The sequence below is a fragment of the Pelophylax lessonae genome (genome assembly GCF_965119305.1).
Source record: "Pelophylax lessonae genome assembly, chromosome: 5".
NCBI classification, from domain to species: domain Eukaryota; kingdom Metazoa; phylum Chordata; class Amphibia; order Anura; family Ranidae; genus Pelophylax; species Pelophylax lessonae.
The window spans coordinates 314,191,265-314,208,550 of NC_138772.1; the positions used below are offsets into that span (position 1 = coordinate 314,191,265).

General features: G+C 46.0%; 1 protein-coding gene across 1 annotated transcript in view; it reads left to right on the top strand.

The window, feature by feature from the left end:
* Positions 1-17,286, top strand: part of TNFRSF11A (TNF receptor superfamily member 11a) — a 131,725-nt gene that overhangs the window by 83,503 nt on the left and 30,936 nt on the right. Inside the window, exons 3-4 of the mRNA XM_082259312.1 lie at positions 3,063-3,188; positions 14,303-14,446. Coding sequence (XP_082115438.1) covers positions 3,063-3,188; positions 14,303-14,446 — 270 coding nt within the window. The remainder of the gene's footprint in view (positions 1-3,062; positions 3,189-14,302; positions 14,447-17,286) is intronic.

Genomic DNA, 17,286 nt, shown 5'->3' on the forward strand with positions numbered 1-17,286 from the left:
AGTGCCGGCTTTCTGTTGTCTTCCGGGCTGGCGGGAGGTGGAGACCGCGAGGTGGAGGCTGGGGGCGTCTGACGATGAAGGGAAGCATGCTCTGAAACGCGTAGTGAACCCGTCCTTCCCTTCATCCTGACGTCAGACGCCACCAGCCTCCATCTCGTGGTCTCCACCTGCCGCCAGCCCGGAACACAACAGAAAGCCGGCACTCTTCTTTGTCTGACAGGACACCCTGGGCCCTGCGGATCGCGGCCTGAGAACCACCGGAGCCACTGACGGTCATGATAAACGCTGGTTCACTTACCTCTATGTGAGTTACTATATTTTTATTGCTGTATTAAATTTAATTTGCATTCAGAGGTGCTCTCCTTTCTTCTATTCATATCCATGCAGAGCTGACTTCACTCTTCCAGAGAGCCTGCCCTGAGCAGCAACCATCCACCCCTGGAACTATCCTGGATCCCACAGATGGACTCTCATACAGTCCTTTTAATGCCCTACATCCCCTGTGTTACGCACATGGACTTTTAATCCCCCCTGTGCCTGCTACCTCCCATGCCTCCCCCCCTATTTGTCTTTATTGCAGTATAATTGTTCTTATACCCTTTAAAGAGGAAGTAAAGTAAAAAAAAAAAAACGAGAAAAAAAAAGCCCTGTAAAGAGAAAGGCATAATGAGCTAGTATGCATCGCATACTAGCTCATTATGTAGTACTTACCTTAAAACGAAGCCCCCGCCGTGCCGCCACCTCAGCGACAGGACGGCGACATGTCCTGCCGTCCCGCTTCCGGGTTCGCGTCCTCCGGCCATCTGATTGGCCGGAGGCGCGATTACATCACTCCCGCGCATGCGCGCGGGAGCCGCCGTTCACGGCACTGAGCTCTGAAGGAACGGCACGGGTGGCCGTTCCCTCAGAGCGCCTGCGCCGATGACGTCATCGGCAGTTTGCGCTGTAAATATCTCCTAAACGGTGCAAGTTTGGGAGATATTTATAGCACCTATAGGTAAGCCTTAATATAGGCTTACCTATAGGTAAAAGTTATACAAGAAGGTTTACAACCTCTTTAAGCGCCAACACCCCACTGTTTTTTAATGAATTGTCTGTAGACCTCCAAGGCAGGATTGTATTGATGCACAGATCTGGGGAAGGGTACAGAAAAATGTCTGCAGCATTGAAGGTCCCACATCATCCGTGCCTCCATCATCCGTAAATGGAAGATGTTTGGAACCACCAGGACTCTTACTAGAGGGGGCCGCCCAGCAAAACTGAGTGATCGGGGGAGAAGGGAGTCAGGAAGGTGACCAAGAACATGATGGTCACTCTGACAGAGCTCCAGCGTTTCTCTGTGGAGAGAGGAGAACCGTCCAGAAGAATAACCATCTCTGCAGCACTCCATCAATCAGGCCTGTATGGTAGAGTGGCCAGACGGAAGCCACTCCTCAGTAAAAGGCACTTGACAGCCTGCCTGGAGTTTGCCAAAGGACACCTGAAGGACTCTCAGACCATGAGAAACACAATTTTCAGGTCTGATGAAACAAAGATTGAACTCTTTGGCCTGAAAGGCAAGCATCATGTCTGGAGGAAACCAGGCACTTTTCATTACCTGGCCAATACTATCCCTACCGTGAAACATGGTGGTGGCAACATCATGCTGTGGGGATGTTTTTCAGAAGCAGGAACTGGGAGACTAGTCAGGATTGAGGGAAAGGTGAAAGCAGCAATGTACAGAAACATCCTTGATGAAAAGCTGCACCCTAAGCACACAACCAAGTTAACAAAGGAGTGGCTATGAGACAACTCTGTGAATGTCCTTGATTTGCCCAGCCAGAGCCCACTCTTGAACCCAATTGAATATCTCTGGAGAGATCTGAAAATGGCTGTGCACCAATGCTCCCCATCCAACCTGATGGACCTTGAAAGGTCCTGAAAAGAAGAATGGGAGAAACTGCCCAAAAATAGGTGTGCCAAGCATGTAACATCATACTCAAAAAGACTTGAGGCTGTAATTGGTGCCAAAGGTGCTTCAACAAAGTACTGAGCAAAGGCTGTAAATACTTATGTACATGTGATTTTTTTGTTTTTATTTTTTATAAATTTGCAAGGATTTCAAACAAGCTTCTTTCACGTGGTAATTATGGTGTATTGTTTGTAGCATTTTGAGGGAAATAATAAGAGCCGGTTCACACTGAGGCGACATGACTTCGGGGGGCACCCTGTGAAGTCGCGTGCACAGCTGTGCACCGCGACTTCGGCGCGACTTGCAGGGACTTCACATAATGGAAGTCTATGCAAGTCGCTCCTAGGTCACCCCAAAGTAGTACAGGACCCTTTTTCTAAGTTGGAGGGACTTGTGTCGCTCCTATTAGAACGGGTCCTGTACTACTCAATAGACCTTGACCGACCGCGACTTGTCAGGCTGACAAGTCGCGCTAGTCTGAATGGGCTCTTAGTGTCGGTTCACACTATGGCGATCCGACTTCGGGGGCGACTAATGAAGTCGCCGTGTACCGCGACTTCGGCGCCACTTGCACGGACTTCACATAATGGAAGTCAATGCAAGTCGCTCCGACTTCTGTCAAAAGTAGTACAGGAACTATTTTCTAAGTCGGAGCGACTTGAGTCGCTCCTATTAGAACGGTTCCCATAGCACTGAATAGACCGCGACTTGTCAGACTGACAAGTCGCCTGACAAGTCGCGGTAGTGTGAACCGGGACTAAAAGTAAAAGTGAAGCGCTGTGAATACTTTCCGGATGTACATGTGACTGTATTGCATCATACAGTTGCTTCAGAGCCTTTAAAGTATTTCATTTTTCTAAATAAAAAGCACAAAAGATGTGAGTACATCTAGGACATGAAGCAAAACTCCAGCTAATCTGCAGTTTAGTTATTGACAGATGAAGGAATCATTTTTAACAATGAGTATACACTTAAAATAATATACAGTATACAATATACAATTCTATAGTACCATACACACTGTACTAATTACAGAATTGTGTGCAATTGTGAAACATTTATTGTATGACTTGCACTATGCTTAAAAATAGTTTTTTTTTTTTTTTTTCAGGAACATATATGACTAAAAGGTGCACCAATAATGCGGATACTGTTTGCAGCCCATGTGGCCCTAATGAATACATGAGTGTCTGGAATGATGATTTGAAATGTGCCCTTCATATGGTGTGTGATGCAGGTAAACTGCCCATGCTGTGTTCCAGCCCCCACTTTCTTCTGCTCATTGTTATTTAATATTCTTTAATTAAGCTCCTGACTATAAAAAAGATTGGTTGCTAATGCCCTAAAATAACTTGTGTAAAAATGATGCCTCGTGCTATTGGATAAGTAAGTTTGCCTAAAGTAGTTTGGTTTAGAGATTTGACTGAAGTTCCATAGATCAGCCTCTACATAGCACCTACAAGATTTTTCTGAATCAGCAGCCCGACCCACCTTGCAAGGGTTTTTACTGGCAAAACTGCTTTCACTACTGTGTGTTGTGAGAGACTGCTTTACAAGCCAGAGCTGCCGCATTACAAGAAGGTATTTATTGCTTGTACTGCATTTACTCTACAAGAGATCCTAATGCTGCTATTTTATGAGGGACTTTTGGAAACTGCTTTTAAAGTGTGCTTGCTCCAAGACTATAGACATCAAAGTATCACCTTATTCTTAACAGACAGCAAAATACCTTTAAAATAAGCCAATCCTGACCTGTCTACCTGCATGTCGTATGAAGTAATTCATCCTCAAAGATCACAACAAAGACTCGAGGTTGGGGTTGAAGCAGTACTCAACCCACCCCACCTTCCACACCTTCAGAAGAGGAGACAGCCATCACCCTCCTTCTGAGACTTGGCTTCCCGCCCAAAGACCCCCTGCCGCATGTGCCCCTGGCTTTTATACCCTATCCCAGGATGCACCTCTCTCTGTGCAAACCCACTGAGACAGTACAAAAGCCTGTGCGTCATTGGGCAGGTTTCCTCCACTGTCCAACGAGCCTCCTCATTGGATACAGTGGGGACACTCCCTCAGCCAACATGAATTGCACATCAAACACACCCAGCAGGCCTAACTACTGATCAGGCTCCCCTGATAAGCAGACAGAGCAACTACGCTTTACCTGCCTAGCACCTGCCTAGGAGGGTGCTACACATCATTCTGGTCTAGGCTGGAATTTTAATGGGGGGCAGGGCTAAAAATTAAAATAAAAAATTAAAAAACAATTTCCTGCATTTCTGCTAGGGGGTATGTGTGTTTGGGAAAACTGAACTAACTCCCTTTTGGCAATTAAAGGGATTGTAAAGGCAGAAGGTTTTTTTTTTTTTTTTAATCTTAATGAATTCTATGCATTAGGATAAAAAACCTTCTGTGTGCAGCAGCTCCCCTCAGTCCCCCTTATACTTACCTGAGCCCATCTTTATCCAGCGATGTTGCGGGAGTTTGTCAGCTGCCTGGGATGCCCCTCCTCATTGGCTAAGACAGCAGAGCGGCGCGATTAGCTCTAGCTGCTGTCAATCAAAGTCAGTCAGCCAATCAGGAGAGAATGGGGAGGGCAGCTCTGTGTCTTACTGGACACAAGGAGCTGTGACTGGGCTTGGGTGCCCCCACAGCAAGCTGCTTGCTGCGGGGGCACTCAACAGGAGGGAGGGGCCAGGAGCACAGAAGAGGGACCTGAGAAAAAATGAGACTTTACAATCAGTTACAATCAGTTCTGCTTTAAATGCTGGTTCCCACCATGAATCACATTTCGTGCATTCCTGTGAGATTCACATGCAATCTGGGTGCAGTTTATTTGAATGGCCTTTTTTTTTCCTGTCTGTCTTTTTGGGGAAATTTTATTTTACTTCCTGTCTCTAGAGAAAACAGAAAGCGAGAGTTAAGACAAAACAGAAAATGAGAGATAGTCCCTACAAAGAAAGCATAAGCGTTTGTTGGACAGCTTGCTCTGCAAATAGGTGTCCCCACTGGAGCATTTCCTCTGCCTGTTCCACTGACAATTCAAAATGTATTTTTCTCTCACTTCCAGTCCCAGTGGCTATCGTCATCAGGACAATTATAGAGAGATGAAAACTCCCTAGCAGGAACAAATTCAGCAAAACATGACCAGATTTCAAATTCTTCCACACTCTATCCAAAACTAAAAGGAAAAAAATGTTGATAGATATATTGTATGAGTTTTTTTAAAAAGGATTTACTAGCATGATGAGCAGGCCTCATTTATAATTATTATTTTGTTTTTAAAAATAACGGAAAATTGTTATCAAATACTTACCGTAATTTTCCTTTCCTGATGGACTCCATGGCAGCTTACGTGTGGGCTAGTCCCGCCTCCTCCTACCTCATAGGACCCTACTCCCATAAATTTTTACTTCGTGCCAGAGGCCGTGTTCCATAAATAGCCTACTCCAGCAGATGGGAGGGGACTCCAGCTGCCATGGAGTCCATCAGGAAAGGAAAATTACGGTAAGTATTTGATAACAATTTTCCGTTTTCCTGACAGACTCCATGGCAGCTTACGTGTGGGAAATAACTAGCCAAACACACAAGGGTGGGAAACTGCTGGCCAAAAGAAATTTAATTTGCACCATCAACAGACAGTACTTGCAAACCAAAGTTAACAGAAGACAATGAAGCTGGCTCAATACAATAATGAGTCATGAAAGTGTTAACGGAAGACCATGATGCCGCCTTGCATATTACTTTAGGGGCCACATGACAAGAAGCCGCCCAGGACGTGGAAACCCCTCTTGTCGCCGCTTCTGGAGGAGCCAAGCCCTTAGCCTTATATGCCCATTGGATGGTCTGAACAATCCATGCCGCTATGGATCTTGAAGAGGCCCGCAAGCCCTTGTTCTTTCCGTGAAGGAGAACAAATAGATAATCTGAACGCCTGAAGGAAGCTGTTGCATGCAGGTACAGTCTCAGAATTGCACTCACATCTAATGGATGTGTATCCGGATCATCTGACGATTTGAATGTTGGAAGGACAATCTCCTGGTTCTCGTGGAAAACAGAGACCACCTTGGGGTGTGATCCCAACATGGGGATAAGAACCACACGATCTGGGAAGAAGGTCAGGAATGGTTCTTTGCAACCCAGAGAACTAATCTCGGAGACTCTTTTTGACGGCAACCAAGAAGGCCGATATCAGAGACAGATCTTTAATGGAGAGTTGCTCCATGTGACTTCTTCTGACGTCAGAAAGGAAGTTCAAGACGAGTGGAAGATCCCATTTAGGGAACCTTGGCTTCCTCTGTGGCCTGAGTCTTGAAGCTCCCCGAAAGAATTGACGAACAAGGGGATGAGACGCCCAAGAAGTTCCTGTGAAGGCCGAAATAGCAGAAACTTGCACACGTAGTGAGCTAACGGATAATGGTAGGTCCAGTCCCGACTGCAGGAAACCAAGAATTTGCTGGATATTCAGGTCATTGCATGACCCCCCTTTCTTGGTAACAAAATCCATGAACTTGGACCAGATCCTTCCGTAGACCTTGTTAGTGCCCGCTCTTCTGGCACTTAAGAGAGTAGAAATTGCCCCACTCGGGCAACCTAACGCCTCCAGCCTTTCCCTCTCAAAAACCATGCCTTCAGGTGCAGATGAGCCGGGCATGGGTGTAGAGTTGCTCCCTGGGACAGAAGGTCCGGCCTGATGGGTAGAGGAACTGGATCCCGAAAACTGAGGAGCATCAGCAGTGGAAACCATGGCCTTTTCGGCCAGTATGGGGCTATTGTTAGCACTTCCACATCTTCCATCCTGAGTCTCGCCAGGAATCGGAGAATGACAGGAACTGGGGGAAAGGCATATGCCCTGTGGAATCTCCAATGGTCTGTCAGAGCATCCGTCCCAAAGGCTTGGGGACAACGGAACCTCACATAATAATTCGGAAGCTTGTGATTGCATGGAGATGCAAATAGATCCACTTCCGGGTGAAATTCCAGAGAAGTGAGCCACTGGAAGACATTGTTGTGAAGGCTCCATTCGTTGTTGTCCAAGCGGACTCTTGAGAAGAAGTCCGCTTGAACATTCTGTACCCCCGGAAGAAACACTGCAGTGAGGTTGACCAGGTGTTTCTGGGCCCAATATAAGATTGGATCTACCTCCTTCAACAGGGAGCGACTGCGAGTGCCTCTTTGTCGCTTCACATAGGAGACCACGGTCGTATTGTCCATCCTCAGGATCACAGAAGTCCCTTCTATTAGGTGACGGAATGCTTTCAGAGCGCAGAACGCGGCTCACAATTCTAGAGTATTTGACACTACCCTGTGAGCTTGGAAATCCCAGCTGCCCTGGGCTATCTCTGTCTGACAGAGGGCACCCCATCCGGTGTTGCTGGCATCTGTGGTAACTGTGATCCAAGAGATGGGCATGATGGAATGGCAATTGAGGAGATTTTTGCTCTGCAGCCACCATGGAAGGCTCTCCCGCATTGATGCTGTTATGCGAATGAGGTGATTTTGATCTCCTGGACGCCACTGATGGAGAAACCCCACTTGGAAAGGCCGTATTTTCCACTGTGCCCACTTCACCATTGGAGTCGTGGCTACCATGGTCCCAACCACTCTAACTTAAATCCAATTGGGGAAAGACCGCTCCAGGTGGGCTGGATGTCAGGTGCTGGTCGGATCCGTCAATCCGGAATCACATGAAGCAAAAAAGAGATGACCGCACTCTGATATAAATCAAAAATTGGAGTAAAATTTATTCCACATCAAACAAATAGGCAAACTGGAGCAACACACTGTGGATGCAGGACACGACGGCAGACGCGTTTCACGACTTAGGGATGTCGCTTACTCATTGCCAGCCGTCGTGTCCTGCATCCACAGTGTGTTGTTCCAGTTTGCCTATTTGTTTGATGTGGAATAAATTTTACTCCAATTTTTGATTTATATCGGAGTGCGGTCATCTCTTTTTTGCTTCACCCAACCACTCTAAGACACTGAGATGCTCGAAGGTGAGTAGCCGTCACAGCTAGGCGTACCCTGTCCCTGACTACCGGGATCTTCTCGAGGGGCAAAGAAATTGTGCCTCGACTTGTGTCGAACTGAGCTCCCAGAAATATTAACGACTGGGTAGGCTCCAGGTGGCTCTTCTCCATGTTCAGTAACCAGCCGAAGGTCGTCCAGATAATGGTGTAGACGGACGCCTTTGGTCCTGATCAAAGCCACCACTGCTAGTAAGACCTTTGAGAATACCCGCGGCGATGTAGTAAGCCCAAACGGGAGACAGACAAACTGTAGATGATTCTGATCTACTGCGAATCGTAGGAACTTCTGGTAATCTGCTGGCACATGGAAATAGGCGTCCTTGAGGTCGATTGACACAAGCCAGTCTGCCGGTTGTATTGCTTGACGGATCGTGAATAGCGTCTCCATCTTGAATTTCTCCTTCTTGATAAAAGAGTTCAGGTGCGTGAGGTCTATGACCGGTCTCCAAGCACCGCTCTTTTTATGAACCAAGAAGAGAGGGGAGTATAGACCCTGGAACTTCTCGTTGGTTGGAGCTGGAACCACTGCGCCTTGAGCCACCAACAGATCTACGGAAGACAGAAGGCCTTGTCTTTTCTCTTCTGACTGTGGCAATGAGGTTGGAATGAACCTCAGTCTGGGCGGACTGCAGAATTTCCAGGAAAGGCCTGTTGATACTGTCTTGACGACCCAGAAGTCGTTTATCGAGGCTGCCCAGACATGTTGGAAGCGTAGTAGCCGAGCCCCGACTTGCTCCGCCTGGGCAGGCACAACGTCAAAAAGACTTCGTGGCCTCCCGACCACCAGAAGACCCTCCTCTGGGTGCTTTCTGTCCTGAAGGCTGCGGTCTTCTCCAGTTCTTTCGGAATTGACGGCCAGGCTTATATTCGGCGAGCATCCCTTGATCGATCAGCCCCTTGCCTGGGCTGAGACCTCTTCTGGTCCAGCAAGCGCCTATTCTGGGGACGGAACCCCGACTTACCACCTGTGGCACGGGAAATGGCGCTTTCTAACTTGTTGCCGAATAGGGAGGACCCCTCAAATGGAATTCGGCACCAGGCCTGTTTTGACGCAGGATCGGCCAACCAAGGACGTAACCGAAGAGCCCGTTTTGCAGTAACCGAGGAAAGCATTACCTGTGCCGCAAGGCGGACCATGTCTAGGGAGGCCTCCCCCAAAAAAGCCGCCGCCAGCCTCAGCTCATGTATTGGCGAATCTCTTGCGACTTCTTCCGACACGCTTCTGAGTGTTGTGTCCACACTGTCTGTCCACACCTCCATTGCTTTAGACAGGGCTGCGAGAGCCAATGCTGGCTTGCATGCCATTCCTGCTGACACATAGATGCGCTTGAGGTCTGAATCAATGCGTCTCTCAAGGCCATCCTTAAAGGTGACTGTGTCTTCAAGCAGAAGGGTGACATGGCCCACCAGACGCATCAGTGCTGCATCTACCAGAGGTGCAGATTCCAGGTGTTTAACCTCTTCCGTTTTAAACGGGTACATTTTGTTCACTTTGGAGAGTAGAGAGTTTTTTCTCTCTGTGCAGCCCCATTCGTCTGTAATGATTTCGCCGACCTCCCCTAACAGGGGAAAGAAAGGGCGTTCCTTCTTGAGGTGCTTAAAATACCTCTTCTGTTTAGAGGGTGACTCTACCGGCTCATCCCACTTCAGAGCTTCCTTCACAGCTTTAACCAAGGAGGGAACCATGGCAAAGTCAAAACCCGCACCAGGGTCGTCTGCTTCAAGCTCACCCTCAGAGTAGTCAGATGGAGAAGTGACTGTGCTGGGAAGGCCCAGGGATATGAATATTTTCACCAGCCGGAGTACTCGCCATCCTGGGGGAGGAAGTTCCAGCACGAGCAGGATCCAAGGTTTTTAAGGACTCCTTAACTACTCGCCTGACCAGCGACTCCATCTGCTGGTTGCTGTCTTCCCTTTCGTTTGCAGCATGTGCAAAACAGGGCTCACAGAGCGACTTTCCATCAGGCACCTGTGCCCCACATCCCCAGCAGGATCTTTTGTCAGAGTGGCGGTGTCCTGAAGTAGCTCCAGACTCTTCACCATGTCGCCTAGAGGACGACCGATGGCGCCTGGAACTTGATGATGAATGCCGTGTTTGCGACCTGGGAGGATCTTTATCTTCACGGGCTGAGTGACGTCTTTCAGACCTAGAAGGGCTTTAGGAAAGAAAATAAAGACTCAACAGAACAGCAGAAAAAAAACCCCAAACATTACAGGTAGAGGAATAAAACCAATCTTACCTGTAATGTAAGGGCTGGCCACCAGGGGGCAGTGAGACATCCATATCACTTTAGGAAACTGCAAGAGATCCATGAATGAGTGGCATGCAGAGAGTAGGCAGGAAGCCTATTCAGCATAATCACAGCCATCTCTCACCTTTAAAAGATTCCTGCAGAGCACGGGGAAGCCGCTGGAAACACTGCTGAACAAACCCACAGATAGCTGAAACTGACAGCTATTTGAATTTGCTACTGGAATGATGTCACCGCCCCACCTCCCCCCACCTGTGCAAACCAAGCCTCGATTCAGATCGAGCCTGGAAGGCACCGCCCCCCCCCCCCCCCACCTGTGTGAACCAAGCCTCGATTCAGATCGAGCCTGGAAGACACCAGGAAGCAGTGGAGCGGAGGGGAAGGACGTGGAATGGAACCCCATGCATCCCACAGCCAAACTAGACTCCAGGGAGAGATAAGTAACAAACAACAGGAGAATATACACAAACAAACTGCTGCCATAGAATGTAAAGCAGGGGTACATCACCACTTCCACGACCAGACCTTGGACCATACGGACACCGCGGCTGCACACACGATGGGGCATATTAATGGGCCTCCCGCTAATAGCTGGGACGATTGGCCAAATGTCGTTTTGCCTGCCATTGGCCAGGTTTGTAAGCTCTTCTGACAACTGACTCCACGCCAGTGTCCTACCCCGCTAATAGCTAGGGCGTGCTGGACATGAAGGGGACACCACTCTATCCAACGTGCAGACCGCCAGGCCTGAAACGGGAATCTTCATGAGGTAAGATTTGTCCATAATCCTTTCAGGAGGAGGACAAAAAAGGAACACGCCTCTGGCACGGAGTAAAAATTTATGGGAGTAGGGTCCTATGAGGTAGGAGGAGGCGGGACTAACCCACACGTAAGCTGCCATGGAGTCTGTCAGGAAATGTAGATTTCCAGTATTTATTTTTAGAAAATATTTTTTATAAATATTTTCTACGCATTCTTTTATATGTTAATTCCTGCAAACAAATGTAATTTGTGTTTTAAAATGTTTCTATGCAGTACTGTTCATTCCCACATTTCCTAGTCTAATCTGGAAAAAAAATCAAGTAAAATTGTTTTAATTTCTTTTAAATAGAAACCCAGTTAATGTTGGGAGAAGCACTTTTAGTAAAATCTTTGTTTGAAATGTTAGGAAACAGGCAGCCACTGCCCTGACTGAATTCTAAATGGGGGTTAAAAGAATAATAAGGGTGAGGTCACCCCTGTTTTCATTAATATTATTTTGATTTAGCAAGCATTTAAAATTACTGACGTTTCTTAGCAAATGTAATTACAGAATACTTAAATTGGCAGTAGAGGGGGGCCGCCAGAGAAAGACACCAATTTGCCTCTAAATGGGAAAACCTCCGGGAGCAATTTTTCTCTGATGATGAATTGTGGAAGTAGTTTATATTTACACATAAACTCTCTGTGTCCTTGTTTCTCCAAGAAAAAAAAAAAAATATATAAAATGCAATTCTTATTGTATAGAAAATCCAGAGTAGAGGGGGGCTGCAGTAGAGGGGGACTGCCAGATGAAGACGCCAATTTGTTTTTACCTGGCAAAACCTCCTAAGGCATTTCTATTCTGATGATGAATGGCTTATATTTACACATATACTCTCAACGTCCTTGTTTTTGCAAGAAAAAAGTAAGGCCCCTTTCACACTATCCGTCCGTCGGACGGAGTCCGTTTTTCTCAGCGGGGGATCAGCGGAGGATGACAGCTGTGTCTCCGCGCTGTGTGCTGTCAGGTCCCCATGCACCTCTATGGGGGAAATCGGATGGGAACGGACCGTCGGTCCGTTCTCATCCGATCCCATCCGATCTGATCCGCTGGACGGATGGAAAATAGGGTTTCCATCCGTCCAGATTTGACGGATCGGATGTCAGCGGACATGTCTCCGCTGACATCTGATGCCCCACAGAGATGCATGGGGGGACCGTTCAGATCCGCAAAAAAAACGGACAGGCGTATCTCTGTGTCAAAGGGGCCTTAAACTTAATTCTTATTGTATAGAAAACCCACAACATTGAAATGTATCCTGGAGAGGGCCATGGATGCTGAAAATTTTTAAAAAGTTAAAACCGTAAAAAATATACTACATGATCATCTGCAATAGCAGATCCACTGCCCCATATTGTAAAATTAAATAGTATGACATTCTTAGGGGAAGCCTTGACCTGGTGACTCAACTGAATGCTATGTCTAAAATAGTAGGGCATATATCTGTAAGCATAGTTAGAACTGTACATTGGTGAATGTATGTTCTGTACAATGACCTCCCTTCCCTCCCCATCCAAGCCCCTGTTCTTTGCTACCCCACCCCCCATACCCATATTGCAATCCCAATATCTCACCATGTCACACAGCTCACACCAGCAGCCGCTTATTCAGCGTGGCTTACTGGGGTAAATGGGCCCTAAACCCTGCTGGTACCTGCATTGCAATAAAGGTACCAGTTTATACTACTGCAATAAAGGGGAAAAAAATATTTTTAAAAATGTGGTTACACTCCTCAAGCAGTAATGCCGGCTAAAGTGATCCTATCAAGCAAATGTAGCACTACTCCCAAGGGAGCTGCTGGTTACGGGATCCCTTGGGTTACCATTAGCAACAATAGAACATTCTGACATTTCCCCAAGTGTTTTACCTCAGACAAGAATCAGTCCAATATCTTTGGTTTTTATGTTTTATTTGGAACTTGGATAGGAGAAGGGATAAATGGGATACTCCAATTGAATAGAAATATGCACAATAGGCAGGGACGACTTGAATAAATGCTGGTTAATGCTGAGTAACGCTTAATACACTGAAATTGAGCTAGTCACGGCTAGGCCTCTGCTTCACTTTGCCCTTGGCTGTGATAGGTTTTGCTTCAGCTTCCTGAGGTAAATTCTATCCTGAGGCAAGCTGTACTCTGAGGTAGACTGTACTGCTGAACAACTTCAGGGCCCTTCCTGGCGCCATCTTTATCCCTAATCTTCAGGGTTTCATTATTTGGCACCCCCTTTACTGTAACACTCTGAGTGAACTGACTCCTTGATCCCCTGACTTTTCTATAGTGGTCCCCTCTCTTAGGCAGACCCTTAGGTAGATCCCTCAGTACTCACGATACTGTTTTTCCCAAAGTCCTCTGCCCAACAGCTCCACTGGTCAGCACACTGGATCCTCTGCAGCCCAGCTCCACTCCTGGTCCATAGGCCGACCGCCTGGACCACCTTCCTCACTCTGCAGGAGGAGAGACAACCAACCACCTCCTCCTGGGACTTTGCTCCTGCCAAAAGACACCCTTTCACATTCCCCCTCCGGATTTATTGCCAATCCCAGGATGCATTGCAGCAATGCCCGCCCACTGGGACAGTAATAAACCCTGGTGTGCTATTGGTTAGGTTTCCTCCACTGTCAAACAAGCTCCCTTATTGGATGCAGTGAGGAGACTCTCTAAGACCCAATGAATCACACCTGGGAACATGTGACAGGCCAAACTGACAGATCTGGCTCTCGTGATAAGCAGAAAGAGCCACTCTATGCATTTGCCTAGCACCTACCTAGGAGGGTGCTACACAAAATATATTTTTGTAAAATAAATTTGATCATACAATCAGTATGTTTAATGCAAATGATCTGTACTGGAATTTGTACATAGCAAACAATATCGTTTACACAAAAGCCATTCTGCTATCTCTTTTACTTTTATAATATTGAAGGAAACCTGAAGTGAAGAAGTATGGAGGCTGCCATTAGTCACCTCTCCTTCCAGAAATACTAGTTCCCTGGTTGTCATGCTGATCCTTTGGCTTTAGTTCTTTCTGAGTCATTTATTTAAAACAAGTAAGCAGATTTAGGAGTTCTGAATTCCCCTTTGACTATTGTGATCAACATGCAAAGTCAGAGACAGTCAGGCTCCTAGCATTTTTCAAGGAGGTAAGCAATAGCAGCCTCTGTATTTTGCTGTGTATACGATTTGCTTAATCCTTTGTAGGCTGTACAATAAATCCAGCCTGGTCTGCAGGCCTTTTATAAAATGTGTCCATATGTTTCCTTATTGTAGGAAAAGCCTTGCAGGTGCTTCACAATGGGAACAGCACTTATCCTCGAGAATGTGTGTGTATTGAAGGATACCATTTTTATACCAATGAAGAAATATGCATGGAAAATGTAAACTGTCCTCCTGGCTTTGGCGTACATTTCCCAGGTAATTATTTATTACCTCTCCACCCAGACTATGAAATTACCCTTTATATCTGATTGTATAGATTGTAGAGAGGCACAACTAAAAACTCAGGTACAAAATACAATTTGGAGCCCCCTTATAACTATGCCGAAACTTTTATCTGGTCGTTCTCTGACCTTGTGTACCTGTACAATTAATATGAATATATTTTTACCTAGTTCACCTGTTTTAAGCCTACTGTAGACTCAAACAGCAAATACAAAGTGAGCAAAGTGATGCGAAGGAGGGAGAAATGCTGGTTTATTCTGTACAGAATTAAATGTTAACACACGATTAATAAACATGGTATCAGTTATAGTGACATTTAGACCTTGAGGCTCAGTTCACATACTGGCATATCGGATTGCAGGTAGAAATGCCCCGATTTTGCCCGCGATCCTGAATCATTGCAAATCGCAGGACGCCCATGTTATTCCCGTGACTTGCAATGGCACCCCAAAGCGGTGCGATTTTGCCACGATTGTCGCCCAATGAATCGTGGTAAAATCACGCAAAGCGAATTGCAGGACACCTGTCGCCCAAAAGAAGTTCTTGTACTTTTTTTGGGCGATAGGCGCCCAGCGATTCTGTTAGCGCGATTTTACCGCGATTTGTCGTGCGACAATCACAGCAAAATCGTGCCGCGTTTGGGATGCCATTGCAAGTCATGGGAATTGCAAATGCGTCCCGCGATTTGCAGTGATTCGGGATCACGGGGAGAATTGCAGCATTTCTGCCCGCGATCCTATACGCTAGTATGTGAACAGAGCCTAAGGGGCCCAGGGCACTTCAAGGTCAGGGGCATAGAAATGAGATTATATGACGAATAAACAAAAGTGAATTAAAAGTAATGATAAACCATATTTGTTCTAAAAAAAGTTAGGTTCCGAAGAAGACACTTGTCATTTTTTTTCTTAACATTATTGACTGTAAGAATACACATCACACAGGTAATTGGAACTGGCAACTCACATTAATACATTACAGTTATGCATCACACTACAATATTTAAAAAGTCTTTCTTCCTGCACTTAGCATCTGCAAAATCTTTAACTTAAGCTGCCCATAGATGGAACAAATCTCAACCAGCTCCGCAGGGACCACCGGAGATTCGATCCATCTATGGGAGGGCAGGATGTACCCAAGTCGATCCATTGATTGATGTGAGTACAACAACCAGTCTGCCATTTTTTTATGTTTTTCTTTTTTCTTTTAAGATAGCAATTATTACTTTTCAAAATTTAAGCCTTTCAGGATTTTTTTTGTGTGATTACTGCTGGCGGCTATAGCTGCTAGCACCTAGCAGTAATTATTGTATTCTGGTTGCTGGGAAGGCTTCCCATGCCCTACCACCGGCAAAAAAAAACGAGCGTTGCAAATGGCATTCCCCATCAACACTGACTGTGTTAATGGGAGAATTGAGCATTTTTTTTCCTTCCACTTGTGAAGAAAGGAAAGGAAATTGCATAATCAATGGGTTGCTAACTCATTAAATTGTATCATCTTGAGGACACTGCTCAATCAACAGCCAGGAGGTATAGAGCACTTAGCCTTTCTTGGGTCATCGTGGTTCTCTTTATTCTTTATCAGCGCCAATTTGCTTAAACGCCCTTTTCCTGAACAACTAGTGACCATCATGCGCAAATATATTCTAAGAGCTACATTAACACCTGACAAGATATCAGCAAGCCTTTCATCATGTAAATAAACTGCCTGTTTAGAAAAAGTGAGACACGACCGACCAGAGCTTGGCAAAGACTGAAAACTGGACAATTTTCTCAACAACGGGGCAAATGACCCCTTATAAATCTGGCACTGATCAGTTATGACTAGGCTTTCAACATAAGTTACAGCCATGTGGTTATACCCAACATATTAGAATACTTCAATCTTAAAAAAAAAAAAAACTACCAGCACATTTCTACCAACACGAATATACTGTAGATGAAACACTTTGTGAATACACGGACTCAAATGTCTGCTTATGCTTCAGTATGCAAGAAGCTATCAACTGTGCAATCTCCATTAAGATACTTACAGTAGATAACACCCAACTCAATTTGTGCAAATCTCAGTCTTTCCTCATGGTATTGTAATATTCTGTTATTCAGCTAGTGCATACTGTAGTGGTCCTGGCTTAGCTTATAGGTCTTGTGCCTGTATATATCAGTTTTTCTCTAACCTTTCAAAAGGAAAAAAGAGAAGTAAGGAGCCAGTTAACGCAAGTCTGAAAAATGCTGCAAACATTTTCCAACATTTACTGATGGCAGTAATATAATGGTCATAGATGGATCAAAATTACACCAGTTCAGCAGGGACCTACTGAATTTCAATCCATGTATGGGCATCCCTGTTTGTCAGAAGTCGATCATTAACTCAACTTTTTTCAAACGGGAATGTTGGGAAACTTTTGTCGATCAGGGGCTGCAGCCACTGATTGATGTATTCTGACAGCGGAGAGTCCCACTATCAGAATACAATGTCTCAGCATAGGAGATTTATAGGGCGCTTCTGTTAGGGAAATTAGTCCTCCATGATGGACGAGTGACAGCCTTTGTGGTATATATGGAAAAATACACTGACACCCGGGCAGGACGCTGTCACTGCTGACAGGGCTTCCATCTTCACCCGGTCTTCCTACCGGGTTCACAGGCTTTGGCGGCTTGAATGGCAGAGCCATGATGATGTCATTCCTGCGCATGGGCACGGGAATCACAACCACGGCACAGAGCTCTAAAGGGATGCTGTCTTTTCAGAGCATGCATGCCGGTGATATCAATGGCTGCAGAAACAGTGACTATCTCCTAAACTGTGAATGTGTT